The 12581-nt window shown below is 40.9% G+C and overlaps 2 protein-coding genes across 2 annotated transcripts in view; both read right to left on the reverse strand.

Annotated features, from left to right (window-relative positions):
- LOC115127306 (TPA-induced transmembrane protein) overlaps positions 1-6114 on the reverse strand; it is a 259290-nt gene extending 253176 nt beyond the window's left edge. Inside the window, 5 exon segments of the mRNA XM_065024163.1 lie at positions 752-789; positions 792-852; positions 1437-1453; positions 1456-1513; positions 5610-6114. Of these exon segments, the coding sequence (XP_064880235.1) occupies positions 752-789; positions 792-852; positions 1437-1453; positions 1456-1513; positions 5610-5696 (261 nt within the window). The 5' untranslated portion in view covers positions 5697-6114.
- A 4509-nt stretch (positions 6115-10623) lies between these two features.
- The window catches only part of LOC135574080 (uncharacterized), a 10921-nt gene continuing 8963 nt past the window's right edge, over positions 10624-12581 (reverse strand). Inside the window, exons 4-6 of the mRNA XM_065024954.1 lie at positions 11729-11899; positions 11459-11689; positions 10624-11316 (exon numbers count right to left, since the gene is read on the reverse strand). Of these exons, the coding sequence (XP_064881026.1) occupies positions 10624-11316; positions 11459-11689; positions 11729-11899 (1095 nt within the window). The remainder of the gene's footprint in view (positions 11317-11458; positions 11690-11728; positions 11900-12581) is intronic.

Consider the following 12581-nt stretch of genomic DNA (forward strand, 5'->3'; position numbering starts at 1 on the left):
CCTAAATGTTACATGTTACTGTTACTAAATGTTACCTGGTACCTAACTACTGTCTCACTGTTACCTGTTACCTAAATGTTACCTTACTACTGTCTCACTGTTACCTGTTACCTAACTGTTACATGTTACCTAAATGTTACCTGCTACCTAAATGTTACCTGTTACCTAAATGTTACCTGCTACCTAAATGTTACCTGTTACCTAACTGTTACCTGTTACCTTACTACTGTCTCACTGTTACCTGTTACCTAACTGTTACCTAAATGTTACATGTTACTGTTACCTAAATGTTACCTGGTACCTAACTACTGTCTCACTGTTACCTGTTACCTAAATGTTACCTGGTACCTGTTACCTAAATGTGACCTGTTACCTGTTACCTAAATGTTACCTGGTACCTAACTACTGTCTCACTGATACCTGTTACCTAAATGTTACCTGCTGTTAACTTGTTCCTAACTGTATTTAAAGACAGGATGGAAGCCAACCACAGTCTGGTGAAGAACAGATGTCACGACAACGCATGCTGAGGATTCTGTGACTAGAATTCTTTACAGACAGGATCTATACATGTATTTCACCACTTCCTTAGCACTGCAAAAAGTGGCTTGGTGATGTGAACATTTCTCAGAGTTACACCATCTGCATGGTCACCCACCAACAACAACAATGAGATGTTAACATTTTTCGATTTGAATCAAAGATCCTGGATTTGTTGAGAGAGACATGAAAAGCTGTGACGCTTTAGTACCATTTCTTTGCTGGCGATGCTGTTCTGTACGTTGAGAAATTCGACTCTTGGTTGACCTCTTGTCCATCAATCCGATGATGCCCGCCATTATCGACAGGAACCTGAGAAACACACCACACGCGTCCAGTTTCCTCCACAACGCGAAACAATGATGTGGAAAGTTGTGTCTTACCCTGAATGTTATATCGTAATATCATGATGTTGTAGCAAGCCAACCCAGCCCTAACGCTGAATGAGAAACCTGACCTGCTCCTTGTTCAACTTTGAAACCTAGTTCCTTCACATGACACTTCAGATATTATCATGTGTATCACTACTAATCACTCACCTTCATCAGAGTGGTCTGTCTGTCTGTCTCTGTCTGTCTGTCTGTCTCTGTCTGTCTGTCTGTCTGTCTGTCATGCACACTGAAAACATTCATTTTCACTTTCTGTTTCTCATCAAAGTCAGATGTTCCTTTAGTCATGTGCCCACTTCCTGACACCCACACCCCTTGGCTGTTTACATACTGCACCATCACTGCTACAATGACACTTATGACAGTGAGGATGTAGTTACAATGGTTACAATTAGACAGTAGTCTTCCAACAGCAGACTAGACATGTCTTTCCTGTGCTGTATACAAAAGGCCACTGTGTTGCTGAGGAGAAAGTACTTCAGCCACCAAATGGCAGTGATGACCCACCTGTTCAGGAGAAAGCAGGGGTTTCCTTCCTCTGCTGCGTCATTGGTGGTCAGCATAAGTCTATTACCTGAAGTCATCTGCAATATGGAATATGGAATTATACAAACATTTACAATGGACTTACAATGTTCTAATGGACATTCTAATGAATATTCTAATGGACATTCTAATGGACATTCTAATGGACATTCTAATGTTCTAATGGACATTCTAATGTTCTAATGGACATTCTAATATTCTAAATGGACATTCTAATGGGCATTCTAATGTTCTAATGGACATTCTAATGGACATTCTAATGAATATTCTAATGGACATTCTAATATTCTAATGGACATTCTAATGTTCTAATGGACATTCTAATGAATATTCTAATGGACATTCTAATGTTCTAATTGGCATTCTAATATTCTAATGGACATTCTAATGTTCTAATTGGCATTCTAATGTTCTAATGGACATTCTAATGTTCTAATGGACATTCTAATGTTTCTAATGGACATTCTAATGGACATTCTAATGTTCTAATGGACATTCTAATGTTCTAATGGACATTCTAATGTTCTAATGGACATTCTAATGGACATTCTAATGTTCTAATGGACATTCTAATGTTCTAAATGGACATTCTAATGTTCTAATGGACATTCTAATGGACATTCTAATGTTCTAATGGACATTCTAATGTTCTAATGGACATTCTAATGTTCTAGTGGACATTCTAATGTTCTAATGGACATTCTAATGGACATTCTAATGTTCTAATGGACATTCTAATGTTCTAATGGACATTCTAATGTTCTAATGGACATTCTAATTGAATACTTGTTCTGCCTAAATAAAAGGTACTTATGAGCTGAATGTCTTTGAAAAGGATATGTGAGAGGATGTTTACAGGAGCCAAGTTTTTATTCCACTCCCTGAATGATATGCAGAAGCCAAATCAAATGTTTGTCCACCTGGCTGCATGTTCCCAGCACTGAAACACATGTACGTTTCTGCAAGAATGTCCTCTGGTCATGGACAACTGTATGACTCTGGATTGCAAGACAAGTGAATGTTGCCAAACAATGTCTGGCACTTCTGTGGCAACAATCAATGACATTATGAAACTATGGAGCAATCAATGTGAGCAGAAAGAAACATCCTTGAGTTGTTACTGGGCAAAATACAGTGATTATGTAGTGGGAGTTCTGATGCCTTTGCCTGTCCTGACATGGCATCCTCTCTGTTAATGCTGCGAAGCAGACAAGTCCCTTGTTCAATGGTATAGAGGCTTTCAGGTTACATCTCATTCACAGCAGGCTGGTTGTTTTCACCGATCAGGAACCACTGGGTAAAACTATACATCAATACAATACACATAACTATTAATCTGATCATGTTTATCCTTCAATAAATCCTTGGGTGATAGAAGATTTCAACAAAACAGAGACCAGGCTGTGTTGTTTTGAGTTAGTTAATTTGATGAAGATTACGATGACTCTGAACTCATGCCTTGTCAATCAATGTTAACCGTATGAGTCCCGAGACCCCAGTCCCAACCCCCAAAAAAATCAGCTTTTCATTTATCTGACATTGATTTATCTGACTTTCATTTATCTGCATTTGCAGCCCTTATATTTAGCTCCACTATGAATGTGATTTATCTGCATTTGCAGCCCTTATATTTAAGCTCCACTATGAATGTGATTTATCTGCATCTGCAGCCCCTTATATTTAGCTCCACTATGAATGTGATTTATCTGCATTTGCAGCCCTTATATTTAGCCCCACTATGAATGTGATTTATCTGCATTTGCGGCCATATATTTAGCTCCACTATGAATGTGATTTATCTGCATTTGCAGCCCTTATATTTAGCTCCACTATGGATGTGTTTGTACCATTTCCTTTCAGGACAAGCAGGGCCTCATGTAGAACAGAACACAAAACTATTAAAAACAAAGATCCTTCTAAGGGTTTATGAGTCCAAATCGTGCCAGCATCGCGGTGAGTCTGATTGGGTTCATGTTTGACCACGCACGTCATGGTGGTGTCCCCAGAGTAGTGGGTTTTCAGCTACCGTTCTTACGGTCTTTCCACCCCAACCAGGACAGGAGACGAATCTAACACAGCTTTTACAGGCAGAATGAGTTGATATCTTTCTGAAAAAGATCATATACACTTTTACACTAGACTGGGAGACATCAGTAACTATAATCTCATTCAGACGAGGAGACATCAGTATCTATAATCTCATTCAGACTAGGAGACATCAGTACCTATAATCTAATTCAGACTGGGAGACATCAGTAACTATAATCTCATTCAGACTGGGAGACATCAGTAACTATAATCTCATTCAGACTAGGAGACATCAGTAACTATAATCTCATTCAGACTGGGAGACATCAGTAACTATAATCTCATTCAGACTAGGAGACATCAGTAACTATAATCTCATTCAGACTGGGAGACATCAGTAACTATAATCTCATTCAGACTAGGAGACATCAGTAACTATAATCTCATTCAGACTGGGAGACATCAGTAACTATAATCTCATTCAGACTAGGAGACATCAGTAACTATAATCTCATTCAGACTGGGAGACATCAGTAACTATAATCTCATTCAGACTGGGAGACATCAGTAACTATAATCTATTTTAGACTAGGAGACATCAGTAACTATAATCTATTTTAGACTAGGAGACATCAGTAACTATAATCTATTTTAGACTAGGAGACATCAGTAACTATAATCTATTTTAGACTAGGAGACATCAGTAACTATAATCTCTTTTAGACTAGGAGACATCGTTAACTAAAATGTCTCATTCTTACCTCTTATCTACATACCTGTGGAAGATGAGTTAAATCATATCTTTTAAAGGTTAATGAATCATCATTGATAAACCCCATCATAAGGCCTGTATGGCTGCATCAGAAACCATTGGTGAACAAATACCATCTTGTATAACGGGGTGACAAATAGATTTATCATTAAGGGACCCAATGCAACAAGTCAACAATGTAGACTAACAGTATTCATGTTTAATAATATGACAGATTGGACTCCAAATGTTTCCAAGAGGTGTTGTTTAATTGTTCTTATCCCTAATTACACTAATTTAGCAGGAGATTTGTAAGGAAAGTGTTTGTAAACACTCTAAATCCCTCATTTGGAAATGTTCGGAAAGTAAATGTTCCCTAATTTCACAAAATGCGGTAATGAAATGTGACATTTTAGTTTTTATATATATATATTTTTTTTAACTTAGAACTATATAGGACATTATACAATCCTATGATCGTGCGTGGCAGGTAACAGGATTTTCAGGAAACAGATTCAAAATGTTCACCCAATATCTCCCGACCTCGGCATTGTAGCAGGTCTTATTTAGGCCCTTATGTTCACCATCTTTGGAGAAGGGTGGAATTGCAGTTTTCTGAAATCGCGTTTCTTGATGTGAAAGTACATGCATTGATGCTCGCTATTTGGTCCGTGGCCCTTTCTTTTGCGTCGTGGACAACAGTTGATGACAACTGTAGCATTTATAGCTTAGCCTAACCCTCTCTCTTTTCCTAACCTTAACCTCTTTTCACCTAACCTGCCATGCTAATTCACCTAACCTGCCATGCTAATTCACCTAACCTGCCACTTTAATCATCCTAACCTGCTATGTAATCAAATCATCTGTGTCGAGAAACTATTAGTCTCATAACACTGATGGTTTGTTAATGTGGCAGGTTAGGAGAACTAACGTAGCAGGTTAGGTGACTGAGGTTAAGGTTAAGAAAAGGGTTAGGTTTAGCAACAATGCTACTGTTGTCAACAACTGTTATCCCAGATGCGACAACTAGATAGAGCTGTAATTGTAGTCACAATGGTACAAAACATCAGTAACATAAAACCTGAACTGACCAACCAACAGCAGGTATCAATGAACTGAACGATGGCATGCACAGATGGGCGTTTCCTGACATCAAGGAACGCCCAATTCAAGAAACGCGCCGAATGTCGGTCTGCAATACACCATATTGGACTTTTTTGCATTTGAAAAGCTGCGTTGTGTTCTCAAGGTTGACGTAGCCTACAACTGAACCGAAACTTGTCGACTTTCAATAACAGCCTACCCTTTTCTTTCTATTTATGAATATGGCATTAATCGATTCGATTTAAACTCACCTGTTGCTTAGAGGTATTTTCAGCATGGTGATTGTTGTTATCAAGGCTTACAGGGCATTGAACCGGCTGTAACTCGATGCTGTCCATGTTTCTCAAGTTATTACAATACTCGGGAATACTTTCCACAAACCCGGAACTATGAGACGATTTTACCCTTGATCAGTCTCAAGACAGTAGGCTATATTCAATAACGAACATTTAATCAATACTGACGTACATGATAAGTTGTGAAAATATTGTTGTAGTCTAATCAGCGTTGTGATACAACTTCCATTGAGACCATTCCTTTCTTCCCTGCCCAGCTGGGTTGTCCCAGGTGACTTTTCCTTGTCAAGTTTCGATGGGGACGGAAGAAGGCGTTGTCTTAGAAAGAATAAAAGAAAAGAGAGTTCCCAAATGTGTCAAATAGAAGACCAGCGGAAGCAGCTTTCCCTGTCAATAATGTCTGTTCCCATACAACATTTAGATTTCATTCCATAGGCATTTTCCAGGACTTTCGACGCTTGTTGAGTAGGCTAGAATGTGTTACTTCGGTCCTGTAGGAATGTGCCCTAATATTGACATGTAGTCAATATTGATAAACCATGGAATAGAACGGAATAGAGTAGAATGGAATAGAGTAGAATGGAATATCATTTATTACAATAGAATATAATTTATTAGAATGTATTAGAATAGAATGGAATATAATTTATTAGAATGGAATAGAATAGAATGTATTAGAATGGAATAGAATGTATTAGAATATAATGGAATATAATTTATTAGAATAGAATGTATTAGAATGGAATAGAATGTATTAGAATGGAATGGAATAGGCAGGTATAGAAGGTATGGTTTTGCTGTTAAAAAAGTTAAATAAAGTTAAATAAAATAAAAAATAGTTGGGAGTATTACGCCCCCATGTGTAAGAAGTGAGTACTGCGGGAAAGTACGGAGTACTGACCTCTGTTCTGTCAATATTGACATTACAATAAACATTTAATCTTCTATTCTCCTTTTTTTCAAATCCAAAAGGTGTAAGCATACAGCCACATTAGAATAAAACAATGCCTTGTATGACTACTGTCTATACAGGCAAGAAATACTGTAGTCCTACCAGTGGAGGCTCCGCAGTGGAGGAAGGGGAGGACCATGCTACTCAGTGTTTCATTTTATACATTTTTTATTATAGTGAAACACTAAAAATGTTATCCTTTTAGATACATCTCGAATAAATATATTCATTTCACCAAATAACTGATTAAAACACACTGCTTTGCAATTAAGGTCTACAGTAGCCTCAACAACACCCTCTAGGGTAGCACCATGGTTTTAGCCGGAGGACAGCTACGTTCCGTCCTCCTCTGGGTACATTGACTTCAATACAAAACCTAGGAGGATCATGGTTCTCACCCCCTTTCATGAACCCAAACAGTAATTATGACAACTTCGGGACGTCCTCCAACCTATCAGAGTTCTTGCAACATGAACTGACATGTTGTCCACGAAATTAAAGGATCCAGATAATACATTTAGTACTTGAAAGCATAAGCTACGCTAAGTATCACTGCAGTGTATAAAAATGGTATAGTTGACTCAGAGAAAAACAATAGTTGAACAGTTTAAACAAATTAATCAGAAGCAACAGAAGAGAGAGAGAGAGCTAGCTATATTTCATTGTACTTTTCTTCTTCTTAGTTTATCTTTCACATGCTTAGCTAATGCAGCTAATTTAGCCTCCTCAACAACCTGGAGTCAAACTGAGAGGAATGCTATTTGTGTTAGCTAGCTGGCTAAGGCTATCCAACACTGCTATGTTAACTAGCTGGCTAAGGCTTATCAACACTGCTATGTTAGCTAGCTGGCTAAGGCTATCCAACACTGCTATGTTAGCTAGCTGGCTAAGGCTATCCAACACTGCTATGTTAGCTAGCTGGCTAAGGCTATCCAACACTGCAAGTCTTCCAAGTCAAGGTAAGCTTTCAGTTTTATAATTTTATTGCCAACAACAGGTGTTACTGCTAAACTGCTTGCTGTACACTGCACTGCGTGATTGTACACATGGATTGGGTCACGTGTGCTACTTCTCCGGCCTCCGGTTACCAGGCTGCTCGTTGTGGTGCACACCTGTCACCATCGTTACGAGCGTCGTCAGACTAACTTTTGGACTCCATCACTTCCCTGATTACCTTCCCTATATGTCACTCCCTTTGGTTTTCTTCCCTATATATGTCACTCCCTTTGGTTCCTTCCCTATATATGTCATTCCTTTGCCCTTCCCTGTCACTCCCTTTGGTTCCTTCCCTATATGTCATTTGGTTCCTTCCCTATATATGTCTCCCTTTTGGTTCCTTCCCCTATATATGTCACTCCCTTTGGTTCCTTCCTATATATGTCACTCCCTTTGGTTCCTTCACCCTTGTTTCCTTTCCTATATATGTCACTCCCCTTTTCCTTCCTATATATGTCACTCCCTTTGGTTCCTTCCCTATATGTCACTCCCCTTTGGTTCCTTCCCTATATGTCTCCCTTTGGTTCCTTCCCTATATATGTCACTCCCTTTGGTTCCTTCCCCACTCCCTTGGTTCCTTCCCTATATATGTCACTCCCTTTGGTTCCTTCCCTATATGTCACTCCCTTTGGTTCCCTTCCTATATATGTCACTCCCTTTGGTTCCTTCCCTATATGTCAAATCCTTTTGGTTCCTTCCCTATATATGTCACTCCCTTTGGTTCCTTCCCTATATGTCACTCCCTTGGTTTTCCCTTATGTCACTCCCTATATATGTCACTCCCTTTGGTTCCTTCCCCAGGTGTCATTGTTTCCATTTCATGTCTGTTCGTGTTTCTTGTTTTGTATTCAGTTGCGTTTTATTTATTAAAAACAAAGTGATGATGCTGTATGTGGCTGCCCATGAAAGTGAACTGTGAGTGCAGATGATCAAGGGTGTATTCATTCTGCCAATTCTGTAGCAAAACGTTTCTTAAATGGAATCAAGCGGAACGAAACAGGGGAAGGGACCTACCTGAATGTGTCCAACAGAAACTCTCGTCACACAGCAGATCAGCTAGATCAGGTAAGAGTCGGTATTGAAAGTGTCACCGTCTGTCACCTTGATTACTCCAACTTGCCTCTCCACCTGTGTGCACCCTACATTGTAAACTTTCAATCATAGGCTGGGTCGTGTCATCAACCTCATGATGGGTACAGGGAACATTTGAGTATCATTTAGTAGCCTAAACCTGTCGATGTTACATTGAACTGGGTGAATGGAATATAAATGACAGTCATCCAATATGCTGTAATAGAAATAAGGCCATGCTCCTGGTCTAAAAATATTGCACTATCTAGGGAATTAGGGTGCCATCTGGGACGTAGTGTCTAGTATTCATCACCTCCACTATCCTCTGTCCTCTGAACACTACTAATTGGGTGATGTTATGACCAGGGGAACGCAGTGTTTCACAGGATGTTAACTGTTTCTGAATCTTTCTATTGTTTCTTTTACATTCCATTCATCAGAACAGAAAAAGGAGTCCAGACATTAAGACTAGCTGAAACCAGACATTAAGACTGGCTGAAACCAGACATTAAGACTAAAAAGCTGAAACCAGAGGCCCTTTTCCTTTCTCTTTCTTTCTTTCTTTCTTTCTCTCTCTTCTTTCTTTCTTTCTTTCTCTTCTTTTCTCTCTTTCTTTCTCTCTTTCTCTTTCTTTCTTTCTCTCTCTCTCTCTCTTTCTCTTCTCCTTCTTTCTCCTTTCTTTCTCTTTCTCTCTCTTTCTTTCTTTCTTTCTTTCTTTCTCTTTCTCTCTCTCTCTCTCTCTTTCTTTCTTTCTTTCTCTCTCTCTCTTTCTTTCTTTTCTTTCTTTCTCTCTTTCTCTCCTTTCTTTCTTTCTCTCTCTTTCTCTCTTTCTTTCTTTCTCTCTCTTTCTTTCTCTCTTTCTTTCTTTCTCTCTTTCTTTTTCTTTCTCTCTTTCTTTCTTTCTCTCTTTCTTTTTTTTTTCTTTCTTTCTTCTCTCTCCTTTCTTTCTTTCTTTCTCTCTTTCTTTCTTTCTTTCTTTCTTTCTTTCTTTCTCTCTTTCTTTCTTTCTTTCTTTCTTTCTTCTCTTTCTTTCCTTCTCTCTTTCTTTCTTTCTTTCTTTCTCTCTTTCTTTCTTTTCTTTCTCTCTTTCTCTTTCTTCTTTCTTTCTCTTTCTTTCTTTCTTTCTTTCTCCTTTTTCTTCCTCTCTTTCTTTCTTTCTTCTTTCTTTCTTTCTTTCTTTCCTTCTTTCTTTCTTTCCTTCTCTTTCTTTCTTTCTCTTTTCTTCTTTCTTTCTTTCTTTCTTTCTCTCTTTCCTCTCTTCTTTCTTTCTTTCCTTTCTTTCTCTCTTTCTTTCTCTCTCTTTCTCTCCTTTCTCTCTCTCTTTACATCTTTCTTTCTCTCTCTCTTTCTTTCTTTCTCCTTTCTTTCTCACTCTCTCTTTCTCTCTCTCTTTCTCTCTCTCTTCTTTCTCTCTCTTTCTCTCTCTCTTTCTTTCTTTCTTTCTTACTCACTTTTCTTTAAAATGTTTATTTTTCTTCCAACCAGTGTGTTGCGTATTGCCTTGCGGCTGGTCTGTATGATCATTGCCATGTAAAGACAACAGCTGTTTCTGTGGAAACCAGGAAACGCTCTAATGTCATGTAAAGACAACAGCTGTTTCTGTGGAAACCAGGAAACGCTCTAATGTCATGTAAAGACAACAGCTGTTTCTGTGGAAACCAGGAAACGCTCTATGTCATGTAAAGACAACAGCTGTTTCTGTGGAAACCAGGAAACGCTCTAATGTCATGTAAAGGTTAAAAAACATTTTTTTATTTTTTTAAGTATGACATTTTAATATGGCATGAACACAACTATCTGATTGTCAAACAAATCACTTTAAAAGAGTAGGCTACCTGCAGGCTGCGCACATGGAAAGAGACATCTGTGTATTCATGGATGCCAAATGAAGCAATGCTTCCCAAAAAGGTGAACAATGAAAAAGAAAATGAAATGTTTCATAATTGTCCTTCAAAGAAGTCCTACTCTTTTTGCCGACAGCAGCATCAGATAGATAGGTGACGCGTACTGTTTTACTGTCTCCACTGAGGTTGATGTGTCCAGGAGAGGTGGAGGTGACCAGGAGAGGTGACCAGGAGAGGACCAGGAGAGGGTGACAGATGGGTGACCAGGAGAGGTGACCAGGAGAGGTGACAGGTGACCAGGAGAGGTGAGAGGTGACCAGGAGAGGTGACAGGTGACCAGGAGAGGTGAGAGGTGACCAGGAGAGGTGACCAGGAGGTGACCAGGAGAGGTGACAGGTGACCAGGAGAGGTGAGAGGTTACCAGGAGAGATGAGAGGTGACCAGGAGAGGTGAGAGGTGACCAGGAGAGGTGACCAGGAGAGTTGAGAGGTGACCAGGAGAGGTGAGAGCTGACCAGGAGAGGTGACCAAGAGAGGTGAGAGCTGACCAGGAGAGCTGACCAGGAGAGGTGACCAGGAGAGGTGACCAGGAGAGATGAGAGGTGACCAGGAGAGGTGAGAGGTGACCAGGAGAGGTGAGAGGTGACCAGGAGAGGTGACCAGGAGAGGTGAGAGTTGACCAGGAGAGGTGACCAGGAGAGGTGACCAGGAGAGGTGACCAGGAGAGGTGACCAGGAGAGATGAGAGGTGACCAGGAGAGGTGAGAGGTGACCAGGAGAGGTGAGAGGTGACCAGGAGAGGTGAGAGCTGACCAGGAGAGCTGACCAGGAGAGGTGACCAGGAGAGGTGACCAGGAGAGATGAGAGGCCCAGGAGAGGTGAGAGGTGACCAGGAGAGGTGAGAGGAAACCAGGAGAGATGAGAGGTAACCAGGAGAGGAGAGGTGACCAGGAGAGGTGAGAGGTGACCAGGAGAGGTGAGAGCTGACCAGGAGAGCTGACCAGGAGAGGTGACCAGGAGGGTGAGAGGTGACCAGGAGAGGTGAGAAGTGACCAGAGAGGTGAGAGGTGACCAGGAGAGGTGAGAGGGTGACCAGGAGAGGTGAGAGGTGAACAGGAGAGCTGACCAGGAGAGGTGACCAGGAGAGGTGAGAGGTGACCAGGAGAGATGAGAGGTGACCAGGAGAGATGAGAGGTGACCAGGAGAGTGAGAGGTGACCAGGAGAGGTGAGAGGTGACCAGGAGAGGTGACCAGGAGAGGTGAGACACCTGGGCCAAATACTATAAAGATAATTATTACTCAAACTGCTGCAGAAACAAGAAAGTATCACCTCCAACAGTATCTGATAGAACACAAAGCTATGCAGAGGATTGTCTATACACTGCTAACAGACACAATTCAATGTGACAGGTGAAGCAAGGAAAGATTTAGTTCTGGGAACCAAGATTATGCAGGATACAGAATGTCCAACGAGGGTTCTTAGAAGACAAGCTAGTTTCAAAATTAATGAGGATGCATCCCAAATGACACCCCTATTCTTTTTGGCACTACTTTTAACCAGGTCTCTGGTCAAAAGTAGTGCACTATTAAGCAGTAGGGGGTGCCACGTGGGACTCACCCAGTGACTGATTGTATGATTTCTTCAACAGTGATTTGTGAACATTGTTCAGAGGTTTTCATCCTCTCCCGAGGCTGAGCTGAATCCTCCTGTTCGTCTGTTTGCTTGTTGTCTCCTTTTGTTCCATAAGAGCAACAAGACCCTTCCTCCTCCTCTATGGCCTCCAGAGAATCTGAAGCCTGGGGCTCACCTAGCGCCTGTTCCCCAGCTTCCTTCTTCCTATCCTGGGTGGCTGGGCTGCCTCTCCTGTCTCCTCCTCCAGAACGTTGTCCTCTTGGCCTGTTCTCTGTCCCTGTCATTGTCTCCAGTCTCTGTCAGAGTGTCTGGGTGAGACGGGGGCTTCCCTGTCTCTCGCCCCTCTCCCGCCCCTCCTCTGTCTGCTCAAACACCTGGTCCTCGGCCCGTTCACCTGGGGGACGCCTTGGTTACCTTGGGACACAACCCCTTC

This window comes from Oncorhynchus nerka, linkage group LG11 (assembly GCF_034236695.1).
Source record: "Oncorhynchus nerka isolate Pitt River linkage group LG11, Oner_Uvic_2.0, whole genome shotgun sequence".
Classification (NCBI taxonomy): Eukaryota; Metazoa; Chordata; class Actinopteri; order Salmoniformes; family Salmonidae; genus Oncorhynchus; species Oncorhynchus nerka.